A 24,146-nucleotide genomic window follows, 5' to 3' on the forward strand; every position below is an offset into this window, starting at 1 on the left:
AACTTTTCTGAAAGCTGCTTTCTTTTCTTCTTCTTCTGTTTTTGTAACTTTACACCCCTTGGATCATACCAGTACGGTCAAATAAAAAAATATATTTTAAGTTCTTTAAAGCCATAAAGAAAAAAAAAACTCACCCATCAAATACAAATATACTATTTTTATTCTAAGGGAATAGTTCTGTGGTTCCTGCAAAGGGAAAATCCAAAGACAGTTAAGGACCAAGGAACAGCAGGACAGGATGAGCTCAGGTTCCGTTTGTTTTTTTTTCCTCACCTTCCTAGAGGAAGAAGGGAGTGAGTGCAATTTTACACAATTTTAAGAAAATAAAAAAGTAAATAATTTGATACAACAAACAGCTACATTTATGAGGAATGACTGATGACCAACCAGTTTTTAAAATCAGCCTAGGGGTCTGAAGGCCCTGCACTAACATGCAGCAGAAACCCTGACACACCACTTATCTGGGTAGTGGTTGTTCTCTTAAATGATACATTTTTTTTCCTTTCTGGTATTTTATAACAATTTATCTACTAAGCTACAGTATTTGTTTCTCATACAGCTATAGATGGGAAATGTTAGTGTTTATACAAATCATAACTGATACAGCAGGACTGGACACCTGGTGTTTGTGGATGGTTTATTGGTGACTTATCAGACAGGCCAACTGCTTTCCCTCCAATCAAATGAGGTCTGGAAGGAAAAAGTTTCCCCATTAGAGATGACAAACACGGATGGAATTAACCAGACAGACTGGGCGAGATTTACTTCTTTCACACAGTTCTTAGTAACAAAAAGGATATTTGTCACAAGCAGAGGAACAGAACCACCAAGTACACAATGTCAAGGGCCCATTTTAAAATTCTGTTGTATTTAAATGACTTTTAATTGTTTAAAAACAAAACAAAACAAAACTTGCTGCCCCCACCTAAACTATGGGACACACTGAAGTCTTTTAAGGTGACACTTTAGAAGAAGCTATGGCTTCTCTCAGTTCTGCTGTGAGCTCAAATTAACTTCAATTAAAGAAGCTCAGTAATTAGCCAACACTATTAAAAAGCGTGATTCAAAATTTTGTAGGGAAAAAACTGAGAATGGTGATGAAGGAGACAGTCTGATAATGTCACACACCTATGCCTTGCAATCTTCATAAAACTAAGACAGCTAGAATCTGGAATAATGCGGTAAGACCTGCTCATGGATATGTAAAAGTCAATCGTCTTGTACTCTAACCCCAAATTCCCTAACTTTCAAGTTCCTTGGGGCAATACAGTCAACTTCCAATGCTTTACACAGGAACCTACTACCACCTCCCTACAGTAGTTCAGATAGCTACGTAACACTGTGTCTTTGTGGGATCACCCACATGTTTGTCAGAATTATGGAGACAGGTTGCTCCTTTTGAAATGGCAAGGGCCTCCAGAAGCTGGTGCAAAGGACAAGAGTCATTTGGGAACAGGAAAGTGAAACAATGGAAGAAAAGCTGCCACTGGGGGGAAATGGAAACAAAAGGAGAGCCTCCATTCTGCACAGCACAGCTGAGGCGATGAGAGCAGCAGTACAGGCCTGCACCCGGACAAGTGGGCGTTTTAGTGGGTTTCTATAAACAGTTCAGAACACCCAAGGCCTAATGGGCTCCACAGACTTTCTGTGTCCATAGTTAGCTTTCGGAATATCATCCTTTTTAATATTAAATTGCCCACAGCTGAGAAGGCAAGACCCTAAGTGAAAGGGGCACACTGACCGCTGTCAAGGGCATTTCCCTTGATGTGAGAAAGGCTGCAATCCTTCACATGCGTGGGTTGGCAGTGACAATCAATCCAGACCACTATCTTTTTACAAAAGCTTGAGTGTTTTTATTGGATCTTCCAGGTTGAGCCCCACTGTCCTCATTTGAAGCCGCTCTCAGCTCTGTACTGACCTCTGACTTTCATGGACAGCTTGCTCAAACAGCCTACTGTAGCCAGGGCCTCACTCCAAAGCTACCCCCTTCTAACTAAGGTTACTATGGTAGAATTTTATACAACAGTTTTCCTTAAAAATATTCCATAATTTCTTATTCCCAAACAAAATAAGTTTATGCACCACTCAGAAACTGGTTAGTCATTTGAAGGTGTCTAAGAACTCTCTCCCTGCCAATTCATTCGCACTCCTCCCTTTGGGCTTCATTTGCAGCCACACTGTGGCTCAGGAGCCGCCTGTTTTTCACACCTCACAAGCAAGTCAAGAGGACTCGGATTTATACATCTTTCCGCCAGCTGAGTGCATTCACAGCTTGGTGCACACCAATGCGCATGAAAATAGGAGCCTTACTTCCGTCTTAATCTGATAATTCAACATCAGAGTCTTCAGATTTGGCTTTGGCAAGTTCTTCATGTACCTCCCTCACCATGAGAATGCGCGTCAGCATGGTGTCTAGGGTTCCGGGGTCTATGGGGAATGTGGAGTACCACATGGGGCTGTTGGGAACACAGGAGCGCTCTGGCTGAAGGTAGAACACGTCGTTCCTCTGCTTCACACTCTCAGAACTATGCACAAACAAGAGGGGGGGGGGAAGAGTTGAGATCAGAACACAGGAAATACATGCCATTCTTTTCTTACACAGGAGTTTCAAACTTCTCCCTATCATGACTCACTTCTTAAGTAACATTAAAACCACAGGGACAAAGCTGGGCGTGGTGGTGCACGTCTTTAATCCCAGCAGAGGCAGAGGCAGAGGCAGGTGCATCACTGTGAGTTGGAGGCCAACCTGGTCTACAAAGTGAGTCTGGGACAAGAAAGGCTACACAGAGAAACTCTGTCTCAAAAACAAACAAACAAACAAAACAAAAAACAAACCACAGGGACAGATCAGGATCAGAAATTTTCCTCACAGTTGCAACCTATAGCTGCACTGGAAGTGGCAGACTGTGATAACGAGAGGCACAGCTGGGTGTGGTGGCAGACACCTATAACCCCAGCTTTTGGAAGGTAGAGGAATGACGATCAGAAAATTAAAGGTCATCCTTGGCTACAAATCAAATTTGAGGCCAGCCTGGGGTACATGAGACCCTGCCTCAAGGGGGGGTGGTGGTGGTGGGAAGTCTAGATCATGTTCTTCAGTTCAAATGCTGCTAGCAGTAAAGCAGGTCAATTCGTATAAAATGAAAGCTGAGGTCAACTGATACCATTATTTCTTTGCCCAAAAAAAGTACTTTCAGTGTTAGTCACACATTATAGTCAGCGTTTCTTTAATTGGAAACTTTCAGCTCTGCACTGGACTGTATGTGGCTTAGGGGAGACGCAGGCCTAGTACGGGGTAGGTCTGGTTAAACCCTAGCCCTTTAAACACAAAACTGAATTTCTTCAAAGCTTTCCCTTCCTTATAGGGTTAGCAAAAACACAGCTTCAGAACTTGTTTTCTATACAAAAACTAAATCACTATAGATTAGACTCTACATACATGATGAACAGCACTACAAAAGATGAAATGAAATTTCTTTTTCTTCCTTTGAAGAAAATTTGGGAGAAAAATGCTGTGATAAGATGGCTGGCTTCTTAATTCCAAATCCAGGCAGACAGAAGGATGGAGAAAATATGAAGTCAGAGGAAACTGTGTCACAGGTAAACTATGCTTCTGGTTCCCAAAGCACCTGAAGTACAAACTGTGCTGGGTGAGGACCGCACTGTCCGCACAGCACAGGAAGACCCTTACCATTTTGACAGGTAAAACTCATAAAGCCGAACAGGGCACCTCAGCGGGTTGTCAGTGTTCTCTGCCATTTCCACGCCCACTGGAGCCTCTTCATCTTCACTTCGTTTCCTCTTGCCAATAGTTAGTTTATCTTGAGACAGAAAAAAAATAATCAAAGGTTTGTCAACAAACCCAGTGAACCTTGCTTCACAGCCAGAGACTGTCACCCCTGACCTTTCATTAATTCAACAGCACTCACTAAGCTCCTATGTGTCATGTGTTTTTCAAAGTTTGGTTTATATGCTGAACACTACACTTGTCCTGTAATAGCTATGTTCCCTGTTGAACAAAGAGCAGTGACAAAAGGGACAGTGCCGAGGTATGCCTTTATCTGGAGCCTGGCTTTCTCAGGTGACTGCATTAGGTACAGAACTCATGAACCAAAGCAGAAAATAAGACAAGAAAAGGATTCCATGTATGTTTCTCCTCCAGAGTAACTAGGAAAAGTGGTCCTTGTTGTAGTTGCAGGTATTTCTCTTCGGGGGCACCAGTGATGACTGACTGAGTTCTTGCTCAGGTTCCCTCTACTTGTGTATTCTAAGAAATAGCATCTTTGGAAAAGAAAAATCTCAAACAAACAAATACAAAAAACAAAACAAAACAAAATAAAACAACACCCCCCCCCCCAAAAAAAAGAAAAATCTCAGCAGAGTTATCATTTGACAGGGCAGGACTCTATAGGGCCGAGGCTGTGCAGGCATGGAAGGCGGCCGCTGTCCGTGTGGCCTGCACAGGAGGACAGAGCGCGCATGCCTCTCCTGTGTTTGTGTGCGCTCACTCACAACCCTGTATACACATGTGGAGGTCAGAGAACATCTCTGGAGAACGGATTCTCTCCTGCCTTTACATGGGATCCAGGGATCAAATTTAGGCTTCAGAGCTAAGCAACTGAATCACTGTCACCTGCTGAGCCATCCTGCTGCCCTTCCACTTTATTTTTGAGACAGGCTCACTCACTGACCTGCAGTTTAGCCATTGGCTGCACTGACTGGCCAGCAAGCTCCCGGGGCCCATCTGTCTCTGGCCCTCACTCAGTACTGAGGTAACAGATATGCATCTTCACTTCTGATTTTACACGGGTGCTGGGGAATCTTAATTCAGGCTTTCATGCTTGCAAATTAGGCACTTTATCCACTGAGCCATATCCCCAACCTATTTTTTAAAAAGATATATTTGTTTTCATTTTTTATATGTGTGGGTGTCTTCCTTGCAGATATGTCTGTGTACCACCTACATGCAGTACCCACAGAGGTCAGAAAAAGGCATCAGATCCCCCTGGAAGCAGAATTATGAAGAGCTGTGGGTTCTGGGAACAAACAGAGGGCCTCTGGAAGAACAAAAAGTGCTCTAAACCACTGAGCCTCTCCAGGCCTCTCCTCAGCCCATTTCTATAGTCACTCTTGTTGTGTTTTTTCAAAACCTGGTTTCTTTGTGTAGCCTTGGTTGTCCTGGACTCGCTTTGTAGACCAGGCTGGCGATCCACCTGCCTCTGCCTCCCAAGTGCTGGGATTACAGGCATGTGTCACCACGCCCATCTTTATAGTCACTCTTAACAAATGGTTTAGGACACTTGTTCTCCAGCTACCTGAATTACTGACATAAAACAAACCCACTTCACCTTTTACTTAAAAAACAAGTTCAACTTATCAACATTGTCAAGCACCCAATCAAAAAGTGGAATTAACTGACTACCTCTCCCTCCTCCAACAAATACCACCTAAGAATACAAAGCCAACCTTCAGGAGGAGAAACAGGCCTGCAACCAAAGCCCCCAGGAAGCCAAGAAAGGTGTGTCACTTCAGGACTGAGGCCAGCTTGAGATACAAAGTGAGACACTGTCTCAAAAAGCAAAAATAAAAATAATACCACAAAGTGGACCATGTAAACATCAAGTTAAAGCCAAGAGAAAAATAGCAGGTGAAAAGGCAAGATGACCTTAATATTTGTTAAAGCTAAAGGAACAACTTAAAACAGGCTAATATGTACAGGGTTCACATAGCAACTAGTCATAGATTTTAGGTTGAGGTGTTTAAGTTTTCACATTTCAAGTATGTATTTTATTCTTAAAAGTAATAACTCAGCCGGGAATGGTGACACAAACCTCTAAACTCAGCACTTAAGAGGCAGAAACAGGTGGATCTCTATGAGTGTGAGCCAGCCTGGGCTACAAAGTGAGTACCAGGATAGCCAAGGCTGTTACACAGAGAAACCTTGTCTCAAAAAATCAAACAACTACCAAAAACAAAAACAACCAGCCCCAGGTAATAATCTGGAGAAGTTAATACTGATGAAAATTAACAACTTCTTTGCATGCACATGTGCTGTTTGTGCATGTCGGCATATAGCTATAATGGCAACTCCTAGGAAGGCTGATTCAAGAGGATTCTGAGGTCAAGGATAGCCTGAGCTATTATATACAAGGCTCAAAAAGGCCAAAACTAAACTAAAACAAAACTAAACAGAGACAAAGTTTAATTTCTAGGTTTAGAAGAGCAGTATTATTTTTTCAGACACTGAAGACAAGAAGTCACTCAGTCTGTTTCTCAAACATGTGATTATAATCCACTTAGTGAAACTGCCATTGCTGACCCAAGCCCACTGTGGCTAAAGACAGCCTACTGGGGGCTGGAGAGATGGCTCAGAGGTTAAGAGCACTGACTGCTCTTCCAAAGGTTCTGAGTTCAATTCCCAGCAGCCACATGATGGCTCACAGCCATCTATAATGTGATCTGGTGCCTTCTTCTGGCCTGCAGGAGTATATGCAGGCAGAACCCCAGTATACATAAAAAGACAGCCTACTGTAGGTCAGCTTCTACATTTCTTCAGAATTTTAGAATGGACTAAAAGATGCTAACTAAAACAAAATGCTCCTATCAAAATCAAAAAGCCCAACAGATTAAATCTAAGCATGTTTCTTTTAACTAGTAACTGTTGACTGGTACCTGTTTATTAGTGATTTCATCACCATGGTTACATATTTAAATTCTCTGATAAGTTTTAAATGTAGAGTATTTGGAATCAAGCCAATTAAATCAGGGGAATCTACTCAGTTACATCAAATTTTCTAACTTGAAGTTAATAAAAATACACTGAAGCAAATAGTCTTCTCATTTTGAGAGCTTATAACCTACTCGAAAACTGAGAAAAATCTTCAAATGTTAAAAGCAAGTTGCAGTGTGCCCATCATAACTTTTTGTGAACAGTCTTAACACTTCACGCGGACTCTCACGTACAAGCCACACACCTGACTCTGACTCTTGCTTCTGTAAAGGTGGGAAGAACCTCAGGTACGTCATCTTGGTGCTGTACTTCAGAGTCCTGGTCCGTCTCATCACATGGGCAAAGGAAAGCTTCAGGTGCTCAGAAACATTCTTTAGTTGGAAGTATTTGGTATTGAAAAAAAGGAGGGTGTTTAACAGGACAATTGGTGAGTAAGCGCCCAGCTGTTTGCACTCCCACAGATGCTCTTCCTCAATGCGAGAGAACATGTAACCTAGACAGGATGGAGAACAGAGTACTCTGTAAACTCTCCAGCTCCACAGGAGCAGACAGCAACAGACAACTCAATAGGCTCCCTGCCACTTCTTTATGCAGACAAAAACAAAGAGGAAGATCAGGGCAGACTCTAACTAGACAGACAACAGGACTGCCCTACAGTCTTCAACTTGTTGTAGAAAGCAAAGAGCCATTGACAAGGCTTAATTATAGACATACTTGAATTTCATGCAATTTTTGTTATCACAAAATATTTTCATTTTCCACGCAGATTACAGATACATGACTCAGGCCATATTTGCTCCATGGGAAGTTAACAAGTTCCTGCCCAGACAATTAAGCTTATCATTACCAACTCCATGTGTTCAGCTGCAGTCTCTGGGGAGCAGGTGGTCCCCTGCCTCTGTCCCTCTGTCCCTCCGTCCCTCCCTCTCACTCTTAACTTGCATTAACAACCATGCACCTTGGAATGGACTGGAATCTGTATGAAAAGGCCAAGGTCTTAAGGAAATGGCACTCTCCTTGTACCCGATTCTCCATGTCCCTTAAATTCAGGTCTAACCCAATACTCTCTCCTCAAGCCTGTGTCGCTGCTTCTGTGCTCTCTCCCTGGGAGAACATCCATGAACATGAATTCATTACTTCCAAATCTATGTTGCAAACCTCCTCTCTGTTCAATTTATCAAGCAGCACGTGGCTCAGAACGCTTCAGATAAAGACACATTGATGGTTATTATCCTAACTTTTCCAGTCACCACCTGAAGCTGGCATGAGTCAGACTTTTCCAATGACACTGGATTAGGATAGAAATAAACACAGATGATCAACACACTGACAAAGATCATCTGTGAGTGGGTAAATCAGTGGCAACCGATATGCACCTTCAATGACACTACCAGACAAAACACTTTTAGAAATATAAGAATAACTTTTCAGTTGTTAGTAACTCTCATCTACACTTTATGCTAGTTTCTGTGGTCATAGTTGCATTTTACTAAACTGCTCAACAACAAATCCAAGACTTTCTCCTTAAAAGTTCAACTGTATTACATCAGGGCCAATTATATTGCGATATATAAAATATTTTTTAAAAATTAATTTCTAAAAGTATATTATAAAAATAATTTAAAATAATCCCCTTACCATTAGGAAGTATTGTAGGCTCCCATATTTTCAATAGTTTGGTAAGTTCAATCATAAATCTGGAATAGGGCTCCGTAAAAATGTTATCTATTCTACCATTTTCAAACAGGTACTACAAGATAAAAGAATGAACACATACTGGTATAAAGAAAGTTCAGATTAGAAAACATTGTAAGAAACGATTTCCTTTAATGTCTGTCTTTCCTAATCCTGTCTGTAAGCACTCTACTGTAGGTTAAAAATACCAGGATTCAACTGGTGGTGTCCTCAGCACTGAATTTACAAAGTAAAGTTCTTTTAAAAAATACGGGTGGTACAGAATAAATACAAACAAGAACCTGTAGCAGGTGAGAGCACTCAATGCTCTGCAGTGACCCAGATGCTGTTCCCAGAACCATCTGTAACTATAGTTCCTGGGGCTCCAATGCCTTCTTCTCTGTGGGCTCATGAGCCAACACGGAGCACATGTGCAGGCGCATGTGCACACACACGCGCGCGCACACACACCCAGGCATACACATATATGTATAAAATGTACGTAAATGAATATACTTTCTGAATAAGAATTCTTTACTCCATTAATGGAAATAATCAGTGCATGCTTTCCAATTCTACTTTCTTTTGTGTTTGGAATGTGTTAACTGAGCTTCTGTCTGCCATTCTACTTACACTAACTTTCTCCTGAAACAATACAAACTCAAATTTAAGAACTTATGGGAGTTGGGGAGGAGATGCAGGGAGTAGCACTGGCTCAAGTGGTTAAGAGTACTGGCTGCTCTTCCAGGGGAACCTGTGTTTGACTTCTAGTATCTACATGGTGGCTGACAACCATCCAAACCTCCAGGTCCAGGGAATCCAACACCTTTTTTTATCTTCCCTAGGAACCACATGCACATGGTGGACAGGCATCTATATAGGCAAAACACCCACACACATAAAAATAAAATAAAACAAAATAACAACATTTTAAGGGGTGGGAGACTAGAGAGATGGTCTCCCAGAGGACTGGCACCCACATGGTGGCTAATAGCTACAATCCAATTTAAGGGAATCCAACATTCCTGTCTGGCCCCCATGGGCACTACCTGACCATGGTACACAGTCATTCATTTACTCAAGCAAAATATTCATATACATTAGATAAAAATGAATAAATATAGCCAGGTGTGGTAGTGCTCACTTGTAATCCCAGCACCCAGAGAGGCTGAGGCAGGCAGATCTCTGAGTTTGAGGCCACCCTGGTCTGCAAAGTGAGTCCAGGACAGCTAAGGCTACATAGAGAAACCCTATTTCTAAAAACAAAATAAAACAAAACAACAACAACAAAAGGTTTTGTTGCTTGTTTGTTTTTGTCTTTTAAGATAGGGTCTCAATATGTAGCTCTGGCTGGCTCCAAAACAAAACAAAACAATTAATTAATTAATCTGGCCAGGGTCTCTATAGTCCTGGCTATAACTCACTATGTAGACCACATTGAAAACTCACAGAGCTCTACCTGTCCCCCAGTGCTGGAATTAAAACAAAAGCCAAAACAACAACAACAACAACAACAACAAATGCTTGGATAACAGTTTAAAATGTATTGAGGGGGCTGGAGAGATGGCTCAGAGGTTAAGGGTACTGATTGCTCTTCCCAAGGTCCTGAGTTCAATTCCCGGCAAGCACAAGGTGGCTCACAGACATCTATAATGGGATCTGATGCCAGAGCAATGTATACATTATAAATAAATAAATAAACAAACAAATAAATATTTTTTTAAAATTTATTGAGGGCCTGGAGGAATGGCTCAGTGGTTAAGAGCACTGACTGCTCTTCTAGAGGACTGGGTTCAATACCCAGCACCCACATGGCAGCTCACAAGTGTCTGTAACTCCAACCTCTGATACCCTGACACCTTCACACAGATATACATATGTGAAGCAGGCAAAACACCAATGCATACACATAAAAACAGCAGTTTTTAAATGTAGTGAGGTATAGCTAAGTTATAAATCAATCAAGACAGAAAATATAATAAACAGCTAAAGAGTGCCACAAAGATTTCTCTTATTTAAGTGTCAATATATGTGCACATGTGAATGCATGCAGGTGTCCACGCATATCAAAAGAACGTGCTACTCCCTCCAGAGCAGGACTCAGGTGGCGACCTAAGGCGCCAGGCCCTCTCACACAGCAGAAAGCACTTGCTGAGTCATCTCTATGTTGAGCATTTAGTATTTTTTAGTTATTTCTCACATCTATTACAATGTCTTTCAACTCTGGTACGTATTAGCTGTAGAACATTATTTCCATTTCTATTACCCATCACTGCAATATGCGTTTGAATGAGGCCTTTTCAGAGGCAACTTACAGGAGCCTTCTTGCCTGGTTAATTTTGCTATTACAGAATAGTTATTTTTTCTTTTCTTTTCCCAGTGTTAGGGATTGAACCCAGGCCTTGTGCATACCAGATGAAAGACAATCACTGACCACTGAACTCAACTCCGAACCTGTTTTTCTCCTTTTAATAAAGTCATTTTCCCAAGTTTAGAAGATAAAAGATAAAAAGACTGTTTAAACTCAGCTAACAAAGCCAACTACCAGTAAAAAGTAGAGCATTTTACTCTTACAAAATACATACTTTTAAATACATTGACACATATAAGATGCATGGCTTTCCAGATATCTCCAGCATGGGTAAGAAGTGAGGCAAGAGTGCTGGTCCCTTTCCTGCTCAGCACGGGAAGCCCTATCACAGCTGTGCCAGAGAAAACTACAAACCATTCACACAGGCAACGAGGTCAGGCACTATCTCTGCTTGAGGGTAAGAGGACACACAGGACACACTTAGGACCAACAAGTGCTTAGAGCTCACATGTAACCTGAGCAGTCCTTTCTCTCTGAAATACCACCAAAAAAATTCAAGTAGGAAATGAAAAATCAAACAAAAAGTCCATTTACAATAATATCATAAAGAATAAAAAGATCTAGCCACGCGTGGTGGTGCACACCTTTAATCTCAGCACTCAGGAGGCAGAGGCAGGCGGATCACTGTGAGTTCGAGGCCAGCCTGGTCTACAAAGGGAGTCCAGGACAGGCAGAATTATACAGAAAAACCCTGTCTTGAAAAACAACAACAACAATAAAAGAACTTGGACCAGAGAATGGCTCAGCATTTAAGAGCTCATAATGCTCTTGAAAAGGACTGATTTTGGTTTGGTACCCAGCCCTTCCCCCTCTACCGTGTGCATGTGTGTGCGCATGTGTAAAAAGCACTTAGAACCTCCTATATCTAAAGTTCCAGGGATGCTCAATACCCTCTTCTAGTTTCCATGGGCATTAAACTCAGAGGCATTATCCTTAGATGCATACATATACACACAACCACACAGCTTTTAAAAATAAAAACTGTTAAAAAAAACAAAAACAAAAAGACAACCAACTACAAGCTGCAACTAAATGGAAAAATTATAGAAGACCAAGGTAAATGGAAGGATACTATAAGACTTAAATTTAGCCAGACTTTACAATATACGTTTTTATTAAATAAAAATGGTCATATTTTGAGGGGACATGCAGAAATGGAAAAGCCAATTTCAAAGGATTTTTTAAGGGGAAGGGTGTGGGGCAAAGATCTCACTGTGCAGCTCTGGTTGGCCTGGAATTCATCTGCCTCTGAGATTAAAGGTGCAGTTATATACTTTAATCCTTGGGAGGCAGAAGCAGAGGAGTTAATGTGATCCTCAATTACACAGAGAGCTACAGGCCAGCCTAAGAGACACGGAAAAGAGCTGGGTGTGGTAGCACACGCCTTTAATCCCAGCATGTGGATCTCTGTGAGTTGGAGGCTAGCCTGGCCTACAAAGCAAATCTAGGACAGTCAAGGCTACACAGAGAAATCGTGTCTCAAACAACAAAAACAAACAAAAAACCTGAAAAGAACAAAAACTGGGAATATGGGCATGGAAGCCACAAAATAAACTCATTAGAACAATACAAATTAAACACAATAGTACAAAAGAAACAGGCATGATTTTATATATTGCTGGCATGGCAACAAATCACTCTAGATCTATGAAGTGATCTCAAAATATCACTATAAAGGCTGAAGAGGTTAAGAGTCCTCACTGTTCTTGCAGAGGACCCAGGTTCAATTCACAACCACCTTTAACTCCAGTTTCAGGGGATCAGATGCCCTCTTCTGGTCTCCACAGGCATGAGGCACACACATGGTACGAAATACTCATACAAATTAAAAAACAAATCCTAATATATGGGGGGAAACACATAAACACATGAGGGCCAAGGTCAATGGTGGGTGGATTTCCTCATTTAATCTTTACCTTTTACTTTGGGGGGGGGGAGCTTTTATGGAATCTGAAAATCACTGATTGTGTTAGGCAGGCTGCCAATTAGCTTCGGGGTCTGCCTGCCCAATGCTGGAGGTTACAGGCAGACACCATGCCAGCTTTCCATGGGTTCTGAGAATCTAAACTCAGGTTTTTATACTTAGGCATCAGGCACTTTCATGACTGAGCCGTCTCTCCAACCCAATGTTAGTATGCTAGGCTCATCTCAGCATTATGAAGTCAACCAGTGTCTGGTTCCATGTGGATGTGAGATGTTCCCAGATGCCTTTGTTTGAAACCATGGTCAACAGCTGACGGGTACTGTTTTCAGAGGCTGTGGACCACTCTGGGACATGGGGTCTACCAGGCAGACCTTTTGATGATAGCAGTCTAGCCCAGCTTCTGGCTCGAGCTGTCTATGTGGTTATGGAGAGGACGAGCCATAAGATCCCACACACGTCATCCATCAGAGTGGACTGTGGACTCTGCAAAATAAACCCTCCTGTGAAATTACTGCTTTCAGGTGTGCTGTCACGGTGATGAGAAAAGTTAACTACTATAACACCCATGAATAGGTGAAATAAAAATGTGATAACTATGCTATCAGGCATTAAAAAGGGTATGCTGTCATTTTTAAATAAATAACATGGATAAGCTTGGAAAATATTATGCTAACTGAAATATGCTCAGTACAGAAATACAAACAAAAAATGTTCTCATTTATATGTGGCTTTCAAACTGTGGATATTCAGCTCCTTAGAAGCAAGATGTTCTGGAGTGTTACGACACAGAAGGGGAATTACAGATGATAGTAATGTGCTGTACATTTCAAAAGAAAGAAAAACCCTAGGAAGATGGCTCAGGATGTAAAGCACTAGCTGTCAAACTCAATAATCTGAGTTCACTCCCCAAGTTCCACACAGTAGAAGGAAAGACCAGATTCCCACAAGTTGTCCTCTGACCTCTACAAAGTGTACCATGGTACACCTGCCTCAAAATAAATGGAAAAAAATATTTTCTCCCAAGACAGGGTTTCTCTGTATAGCTTTGGCTATCCTGAACACACTCTGTAGATCAGGCTGGCCTCAAGTTAACAGTGATCCACCTGCCTCTCTGCCTGAGTGCTGAGATTACAAGCGTGCGCCACCATGCCCAGTTAGATAAACATTTCTTTTAAAAAGTGAGAAAAGAAAATTTTAATGTTTGTACCATAAGGAAATGATAAGTGTTTTAGGAGGTAATCACACATGACCTACAGTGTAAATTTCTATCAGAATATTACATGACATGGCAATAATATAAAATTTTTTCTTTATTAATTTATTCAGATTACATCTCAATTGTTATCCCATCACTTGTATCCTCCCATTCCTCCCTAATAATATACAATTTCTATGTTCTCGTGTATTAAAAATGAATTTAGGAATGAGACGCTATTTGTAAAGCACTTCTGTGGGAGCAGGACCTGACTTTGGTCCACAGCACCCCAGCAGGCTTGAAGCTGGATTATGGAAACCAAGCTGGCCTCAAACTTCCTGGAATAGTTTCTACTTTCTTAAAAAAAAAGAAGGGGTTTGACTGGCACTAATCTAGAAGGCATCCTTCATTGAAAACAACAAGTTGCAGAATGTTTATTGTATGGACCCTATTGTGCTAAATAAAAACTAAGTATAGGGCTGGAGAGATGGCTCAGAGGTTAAGAACACCACCTGTTCTTCCAAAGGTCCTGAGTTCAATTCCCAGCAACCACATGGTAGCTCACAACCATCTATAATGAGATCTGGTGCCCTCTTCTGGCCTGCAGGCAGAATATTGTATACATAATAATAAATAAATCTTAAAAAACAAAAAACAAAAAAAAACTAAGTGTAACAGGGCTATGGAGATGGCTCAGTGGATAAGAACACTTGCTGAACAAGCAGAAGGACCTGAGTTTGAATCCCCAACACCTCAGTACAAGCCAGATGGGCCTGAAACTGCAGCACTGGATTGTGGAGACAGACAGAACTCTGGAATTTGGTAACGAGTCAGTCTGACTGAGACAGCAGGCTTCAGATTCAGTGAGATCTCCTGTTTTGAGCAAGTAAATCCAAGTAAGACAGAACATGTATGTGCACCCCCACCCACCTCTCTTTCCCTTTCTCATTCTCAGACAGACAGAGACATAGACACAGACAGACAAAGCAAAGCAAAAACTACTAACAAGGGGCTGAAGAGATAGTTCAGCAGTTAAGAGCACTTGATATTCTTGGAATAGACCTGGATTCAGTTCCCAGCACCTAAACGGAGCTCCCAGGGGGTTTATCTGACTTTCTCTTCTAATCTCTGTGTGCAAAGGCATGCACACGGTGACAAACACGTGGGTACTAGGAACCAAGCATACTTCCTTTGCAAAGCAGCCAGTATTACCTGCTAAGCCACCTCTCCAGACAAGAGACTTATTTTTGTTTTGTTTTCTTCAGATAGGTCTATGTAGCCCTGACTGTCTTCATGGTTGGCCTTGAACTCAGAGATCCTCTTGCCTCTGCCTCCTGAGTGCAAGGATAGTAGGAGTGTGCTACCCAACCTGGCACTTACTTTTGTAATATAAAACAAAATAAACAAAAAAACTACCAAAGGCGTGGTAGCTCATGCCTTTAATCTCAGCACTCAGGAGGCAGAGGCACATGGATCGCTGTGAGTTCATGGCCAGCCTGGTCTACAAAGTGAGTTCAGGACAGCCAATGCTACACAGAGAGACCATGTCTCGAAAAACAAAAACAAAAAAAGAACAGTCAGATCAATACCACCCGGAGACAATAACCATTGCAAACATTTTTGTATAAATTTGTATCACTATATCATTATGTAGCAATACAAATAATTCATACTTTTACTTATTGAATAATCAGTCACGTGTCACTAGACTTTATTTATTTATTTATTTATTTATTTATTTATTTATTTTGAGCTGGAGGTCCCACTGTGTAGCCTGTCCCAGAACTTCCAGTCATCCTGCTTCACCCTCCTAAGAGCTGATACTGCAAGCAATACTACCACAGCCACATTCTAGTTTATAAATAAACTGATTGGTTAAATAATATTCTCAATATTATAATTATTCTCTATTTACTTAACTTACACTTGGTGAGCACTAACTATATCTAATAAGAACTTAACTGTGATGAGTGAGGTTTTTTTTTTTTCAGTTTATGATTATGTAATTGTCCCCAAACTTGTAATCCTCCTGTTTCAGCATCTCCAGTAATAGGATTATAGAGGTATGAACCAAACCACTCATAGCCATATACAAATGTTTAAGAGATACTAAATAAAAATTAGCTGGGTGCTGTGATCCCAGCACTCAGGGAGGCAGAGGCAGGCTAAGAGCACTGTCTGCTCTTCCAGAGGTCCTCAGTTTAATTCCCGACAACCACATGGTGGCTCACAACCATCTGTAACGTGATCTAATGCCTTCTTCTGGCCTACAGGTGTACACGCAAATAGAGCATCAATGTACAATAAATAAATAAAATCTTTTTATAAAAAGTGTGCACTGCCTCTAGCTGCTAGACTTCTCATTGTACAGTACTCTTTATTTTAAAGACTTGTTTATTTATTTATTAAGTGTACAGTGTTTTGCCTAAATGTACACCAGAAGAGGGCACCAGATCTCATTACAGATAGTTGTGAGCTACCATGTGGTTGCTGGAAATTGAACTCAGGACCTTTGGAAGAGTAAGCAGTGCTCTTAACCTCTGAGCCATATCTCTCCAGCCCTCTATGTAGCACTCTTGTGAACAATCAAACTTTGTAAATGTAGCTATTTACATGTATAAAAATAGCACACGCTCAGGGTATCTATTATTTTATTTTGCACTTCAAAAGTGCAAATAAAACATTTTACACATGCAGACATAGCCACCGCAGTTGCTTCTAGGTTGACCACTATTTATGCCCTTTTTGTACATTTACCTATAAAACACATGACCACTCCCATGTCTATTATTCTAACAACCGTCTCAAATTAGTTTACAAAGGACTATTAACTGGGACAGTTGTTCACTAAGGAAAGAGTTTAAGGACAATCCTAGGTGACAATATACATTAATCTTCAACTTAATTAAAAAGTTATTGCAGATGAAAACCACAATCAAATTTCTAAGTTATTGAAATCAGTACCTGCTGAATTCCAAGGCACAAGTATAAGATACTGTCTGGGTCATATTTTTCACCATTTGGTCTCCGCACCTCTTGGATAAACTGGCATAAGCCCAAACTCAACTCAGTAAACGTGCAGGATAGAATATCTTCCTTCAGCTTCATAGAGCGGACTGTGGACAGAGAGAAGACGCCTGAAACATTAACTTGCAAAAATGCAGTAACACTGCTGCTGTTCTCAGAGTCAACACCAGCACCACGGTGCCCCAAACACTGTGTTGGATCACAAAGACATTGTAAATAAAGCATGGCAGCACACACCTCTAGTCCCAGCACTCAAAAAACCAAGGCAGGAGGATTCTGAGGTACAGGTTAGCCTGGGCTACACAGAAAAACCCTGTTTCAGTATCAACCAAGCAATCGAAGAACAGATTCTGACCTCAAGGGTTTTTTTTCAGTAGGAAAATAGATTGTTTACTGCATATGGTGTCAAAGGTACTATGACAAAAGTTTTGTTTAATTAGGATTCTATGAAAGAAACAAAAGAAGCTGGGCATAGTGGAGCACGTTTTTAATCCCAGCACTTGGGAGGCAGAGGCAGGCAGATCCCTTTTGAGTTCCTATTGAATTTCAGGTCAGCCAGGACTACATAGTGAGAACAGTTTTAACAACCAAGCAATGATGACAACAACGAAGTGAGAACTATTTCTTTTGTTTTGTTTTTCAAGACGGGGTTTTTCTGTGTAGCCTTGGCTGTCCTGGACTTGCTTTTGTAGACCAAGCTGGCCTCACAGAGAGTACTGGGATTACAGGCATGCGACACCACGCCAAGCTAAAAAGTAAGATCTAATAGGGAAGAGTCTGATTAAGTCTGAAGGAAGTAATTGTAAGGCTAGACCACAAGAAGTAAAGATTAAAAAGGCAGGTTGGTAAAGAATGCCAACTTCCAGACGCAAAAGGTTTCCTAGAGAACATGGTATAAACAATTGCCCAGGACTAGGTCTGTACTGCTGTAGGCTGAGTGCTTGCTCAGTGTGCATAAGGGCCTGGTGTAAGGCAGGAGGATCAGGAGTGTGAGGATATCCTTGGCTACCAACAGAGATCAAGGCCAACTTCAAATACACTAGTTCTATATGGGTTTTGGAGAAAACTGGGTTCCCAAGACCTGGTAAGTTTGGAAAACACAATTTTGTATTTATCTCTGAAGAATTCAAAGAACTGCCAGGGCTACTAGTATATTAAGGGCACTGGGAAGATCCACAAAGGAGATGCTGCTTAATTTTCATGTTCTCAGAACTTACTATAGGACATTTCAAATGACATAAAATACCATCAATCTCTTAAAAAGTTTGGATGCAGTACTGTTGTTGGTAGGCCACTAAAAGAAATGATTCAGAAAAATTGGGGAACAGGAAGAAAATAGGAACCAATGAAGGCCAACGACAGTGAGTCACACTGAGATTCCCCTCTCTGTGTACACTGCACTGCACTATACTCATCTGCACTGTGGAGTAGGAACTTTTTCATCACTCCTTTTCTGCATTCCAACAGGCTTACACTTCTCAAAGATATACCTGGTATCTTCTCTATCTGTCCTACCACAAGGCAAGGGGAAGATTCTGGAACCATTCTGGACCTGAAAACCTTGTACTAAGCATGTTTCTGATGAGTAACAGATATTCTGTCGATTTCGTGGAGAAATGAGAAATCAAAAGGCCTGGACAACTACTGTGACTGTCACACTGAGACTTGGTGATCTAGGACAGCACTACTAGTCTTTCTTCCTTTCCTTCCTTCTTTTCTCATTGTTTGCTTTTTCGAGACAAGGTTTCTCTGTGTAACACTAGCTATTTTGGAACTCACTCTGTAGACCAGGCTGGCCTCGAACTCAGAGATCCACCTGCCTCTCTCTGCCTCCCAAGTGCTGAGATTAAATGTGCGCACCACTGCTGCCGTCACCACCCAGCTACCAGTCTGCTTTCATTCCTACCACTTTCCACCTACATTTTTTTTTCTTTAAGTTGGGGTTTGACTAAGTTGCTTTGGCCTAGTATTTCCTCAATATGCCCTTTTCCTCCTTTTTGAAACATTAGCAAGTAGTCTGTGTCAATGTACATTAGAAGTACATAATTTGCTTTTGATCTTCTAGGCTATAATTAAGAGATTGCCTTGAGTCTCAGAAGAGACTTTGGACTGAAACAGTATGGGGACTAAAAGACAATGAGGACTTTTCAAGTTAGACACAACACACTCTGCATTACAACATGGCTGCAGCCTACGGGGCCAGGCACTGTGGTGGTTTGAGTAAGAATGATCATTACAGGCTGATATATTTGAGTGCTTGGTCCCCACCACTTGGTGGTACTACTTAGCATTAGGGGCTGTGACCTTCTGGGACAAAGTGTGTCACTGGGGGCAGGCTTTCAGAACACTCATGCCATTAGCAATTAGCTCTCTGTGGGGTGTGTCTCAAGAAGTAAGCTCTCAGCTACTGTTCATGCCTGCCTGTCACCATGCTTGCTGTGATAGTCAGGGACTAACCCTCTCAAATGGAAAGACCCAAGTTCAACTCTCTTTCATGAAAAGAATAGTCACTTCATCCATGAGTCTATCCATGAGTGTACACAGCACAAAGTAATAAAAAGTAAAATACAAAAACTAACAATGATCTAGACTAGCACATCAAACCAGTAAAAAGTGAAAATGTATGAAAATCTAAAATGATATTGTTGCTACATTTGAATTGTTTGACTCTAAAATGGCTAGAAGCTCATATGAAACAAACATTAAAAGGCATATACATCTGGGGCTGGAGAGATGACTCAGCAGATAAAAGCACTTGTTCTTGCAGAAGACCTGGATTTGGTTCCCACCACCAACGACGTGACTCAGCCATCTATGGTGCTAGTTCCAGGGGATCTGACCTCTCTGATCTCCTCAGCCACCAGGCATGCATATGCTATATGTACATTAATGCAGGCAAAATACACATACACACAAAATAAATCTTACAAGTTTCCGAAGGAGTCAGGCGTGGTGGTGCACGCCTTTAATTCCAGCACTTGGGAGACAGAGACAGGCGGATCTCTTTGAGTTTGAGGCCAGCCTGGTCTACAAAGCAAGTCCAGCCAAGGCTACACAGAGAAATCCTGTTTCAAAACACAAAACCAAAACCAAACCAAAACAAAACAAAAGTTTTCCAAAGCCATGGGGATGACAGGGAGTATTATTTACAAAATATAAAATTCTTACAGTGTTTAATATAGTTTATTATACAAACACAGGACTCAAAAAGATTATTTAGAATTATCTGTAAGCTTAAAAACAAAATTCTTTACATGTGCTTTATAAAATCAGTATCAGAAGATACAACTTTACCTACATAATAACATCTTCAAAACTGGGGATACGAAATTAACCACTCTTTCTTACCTTAAGACTGAAAACTCTAAAATTTAAAACTCAATTCACCAACTACTCAATTTGGGGGCCTTGACTTTACTACAAAGCTGAAAATAACCCTCGACTCTTGATTCTCCTTCCTTTGCTGTGATAGACTAGCACATCATGCCACATCTGACCAGTTCATATACTTAAATCAACAATATTTTTAGGGTCTAGAGAGATGGTTCAGTAGTTAAGAGTACTGGCTGCTTTTGTAGAGGACCCAGGTTTGACTCTTGGCACCTACAGGATGGTACACAGCTGCTTGTAACTCTAGTTCTAGAAGAGCCAATGCCCGCTTCTGATTCTGCACACACCAGGCATGCACATGTTCCACAAATGTACATATAGTCAAAATGCTCACGGATGTAAATAATTCACAGCAAAGAGACTGAAGCAACTTTTACCTTTACAACCTTGCTCTGACGATTCCTGAGAGAGTACCTGATCTTGAGAACTTCCTAAGGAGTCAGAACACGGACTAGGAGAGGCATGTTCACTTCCTGATGAGACAAATAAGACAGGTAAATAACAATAATGAAGCGGGACTGAGTAACACTAGATTCTAATCCTCTCTGGATGCACTTAGGGTTTTGTTTCTACTTCCTACACCTACAGGCAGACACAAGGCACCCTGAGCACTTACCCCCACGCTTCAGGTCCACCTCCTCCTCCTTGGCATTCTTCCACTGAACCCAGTTCCTCCATGCGTTCACCCCGTACATGTACTTCAGTGCCATTCCAGACACTGAACACCCTTGCAAGGCTCCTTGAATGAGACTCCTGGGCTCCACAGGCACTACAGACTTCTTCCTCCCCTGAGAGAATTCCAAAAATTCACAAACTATTAAACTTAGCTTTGGAATTTTAAGAATCTGAGTTCTCAGAGCTGCAAAAAGAATAATCCTATTGAATAAAGAATTTATTTTTATATCCTAAAGATTCAGAATTCAGACCTGAAATGGTTTTAAAAGTAACCCTATCCATTCAGGTGTGGTGATGCACTTTACAAGTAGAGGTAAGAGGATCAAGAAAAGTACAGGCTCATTCTCAGCTCCATGGGAAGTTCAAGGCCAGCCTAGACTATATAAAACTGTTAATCAAAATATCACAAAATTAACTCATCCAATTAGTACGAAAAAGAAATTACTACAGTAATTACAAACATTTAAGTAACTGAGCTATAACCATTATCACATACTCTATTACTAGCTCACTTAAATAGATCATATTCCAAGCAATAAAAGAATTAGACTTAAAGTCAATACTGGAAATGTGTCGGGAAAAATCTTCCCAAATTATAAATGAATAGCATACCTGTAAAATATTGCATATATCAAGGAAGAAATTATAGCTACAATTAGAAAATCCTATAAACTTAAATGAAAATCATAAATCTTTAAAAAATTCTGTGATGGAGCTAATACAATGCTTAGACCAGGATACTCAAAATACCAACAAACTTTTGTAAAAATAAAAGAACTCTGGCATAACTTAAGCAGAACATGTGCCCAATATGCATAAAATTTGGGGTGCTAGATCAGTGATGTTAAAAAAACAAAACAGAAAACTGGAATAAGAGGCCTAAGATCCACAATCTAAGCTTTCTGTTTTAAAATACTAAAGACACTTAGGAGGCAGAGGCAGGCAGTCTGACCTGATCTGCGTGCAAGGTGAAGCCAGGCATGGTTACAAAGTGTTGTTCTGTCTCAAAAAGAGTAAGATTAGAGAAAAGGGGGCTGGAGAGATGTGAGCAGTTAAAACACTGGCTGCTTTTTAAGAGGTCCTGAGTTCAATTCCCAGGAATCACATGGTAGCTCACAACCAACTATAATGTGATCTGACGCCCTCTTCTGGCCTGCATGTACCACATATAAATAAATGAGAGTGGGGGCTGATGTAACCCCACACTTCTGTGTTGTTAACAATGAGGGAGGGGAGGTTACTCTTGTAAGCAACCCTAATGAAACTCATTTGGTCACAAGGGGGGAAAGTGACAAAAAAGTAGAAATGAAGTTAGCTAAAAAGAGTAAGAGAATTATTGGGATGAGGACCAGAAAGGGTAAGGGGGCAGGGAATAAGAGAAAGAGAGAGAGAGAGAGAGAGAGAGTCACCGAAATACACCATGTGCTTGTATGAAAAGATCATGAAACCTATTGTTATGCATAACTAATACATGCTAATAAAACATTAAGCAAAGGAAGAAATAACAAAAACAATGGGGAAAACTAAAAAAAAAAACATGATAAAAATGGAAGTTGTTCCTTTTATAAAATATTTTTTTAAACAACTGTCATTCAACTAGAATGACTAGAAAAATAATTTAAAATATAAAATACCAAGAACACTGTCACTATAGAGACAAAAAGATAAGGAGTATCATTTGTTAACATTACTGCTGTTTTTAATTTGTGAACTGATGTTTTAATTTTAAATAGAATCCCAGCACTAGATTGATGGCTTAGCAGTTAAGAGCACTGGCTGCTCTTCCAGAGGACATGGCTGCAAATCCCAGTACTCACGTGCCAGCCTAAAACCATCTGTGACTCCAGTTTCAAAGGATCTAATGTCCTTTTCTGGACTTTTTGGGTACCAAGTACACATGTGGAACACAGACAGATGTATAGGCAAACATATAAATTTTGAAAATTTTACATAGAATATTGTTACACTAATAAATTTGGTAACTTATAAACCCCCCCTCTTTAAAAAAAAAAAAGGTTTATTTATTATGGATACAGTGTTCTGCCTGCACACCAAAAGAAGGCAACAGATCCAGATCCCATTATAGATGGTTGTGAGCCACCATGTAGTTGCTGGGAATTGAACTCAGGACCTCTGGAAGGACAGCCAGGGCTCTCAACCTCTGAGCTATCTCTCCAGCCCCACACACACACAAAAAAAATCTTAACTCAATAGGGTAATGTACGTGCACAGTTCAAATGAAGATTTACTTAGTCTTCAGAGTGAACTAAATGGCAGTCTGGGCGTCTAGCTGACACCTTGTCTTAAAAAAGAGATAATTAAAAAGGCTGTAGAAAAGATCAGATAACCTCAATCCAAAGACACAAACAGGTTTATAATTTAAATCCTTTCCACAAGGCTAAGAGTGGCAGTACATATCCTAATGCTCGAAGAGGCACAGGCAACAAAGAACTTAAAACCATAACAAATCACTGTAAAACTTAAGCCAACATTATGTAAAAAGAATACATTAGGAAAAAGTAAGTTGTTGGAGGATATATGATCACACTGTAAATACCAAGACTATGTGGTTTACTGGAGAAAAAAAATTTCTAGATGTGGTGTGGCTGAGCCCTAGCACAAACCTTTAATTAAAAAGCTTTCTGATTGAACAGGATTAAATAGTCAACCATAGGTCAAGAGGTGGAACAAGGAAATAGCTGACAGAGACTAAACATAGAGAAAAACCATAAAGAGTAAGAGGAAGTCAGGACGATAGATAGAAGGATAAACAGGAAGTAGAAAGGAGGGGACATTCAGTTTGGGGGGGCAGTTTGAGATGGTTAGGAGAAGGAGAGCTTCCTTTTGGACATGTGCAGAGGAGGAAGGTCAGCTGGGTACTTTCTCTGCCTCTCTGAGCTAGCAGGATTTTACCCTAGCATCTGGCTCTTGAGTCTTTATTGGTAAAAATCAAACAATTGAGATTTTGTTAAAACAACAATTGTTGCTTCAAGCCATGGAACGACCACATGAACAGAGACATCACGTCAGCTGCAGACAAACTGAGAAGCCATCACCTGCGAAGTCCTCAAGGAGAGAGTTAAGGATGGGAAACATCACAATACAAGGGGTTAGGACCCTGTATAGTGCTACTTTAGATGGCTTAAAAATAGGAGAAAAA

The 24,146-nt window shown here is 40.8% G+C and overlaps 1 protein-coding gene across 1 annotated transcript in view; it reads right to left on the minus strand.

The window, feature by feature from the left end:
• Positions 1-1,926: 1,926 nt before the first annotated feature.
• Positions 1,927-24,146, minus strand: part of Zmym4 (zinc finger MYM-type containing 4) — a 134,485-nt gene continuing 112,265 nt past the window's right edge. The window contains exons 24-30 of the mRNA XM_051171187.1: positions 20,928-21,099; positions 20,689-20,784; positions 16,859-17,010; positions 8,369-8,480; positions 6,975-7,223; positions 3,692-3,821; positions 1,927-2,525 (exon numbers count right to left, since the gene is read on the minus strand). Of these exons, the coding sequence (XP_051027144.1) occupies positions 2,318-2,525; positions 3,692-3,821; positions 6,975-7,223; positions 8,369-8,480; positions 16,859-17,010; positions 20,689-20,784; positions 20,928-21,099 (1,119 nt within the window). The 3' untranslated portion in view covers positions 1,927-2,317. The remainder of the gene's footprint in view (positions 2,526-3,691; positions 3,822-6,974; positions 7,224-8,368; positions 8,481-16,858; positions 17,011-20,688; positions 20,785-20,927; positions 21,100-24,146) is intronic.

The sequence above is a fragment of the Acomys russatus genome, chromosome 29 (genome assembly GCF_903995435.1).
Source record: "Acomys russatus chromosome 29, mAcoRus1.1, whole genome shotgun sequence".
Classification (NCBI taxonomy): Eukaryota; Metazoa; Chordata; class Mammalia; order Rodentia; family Muridae; genus Acomys; species Acomys russatus.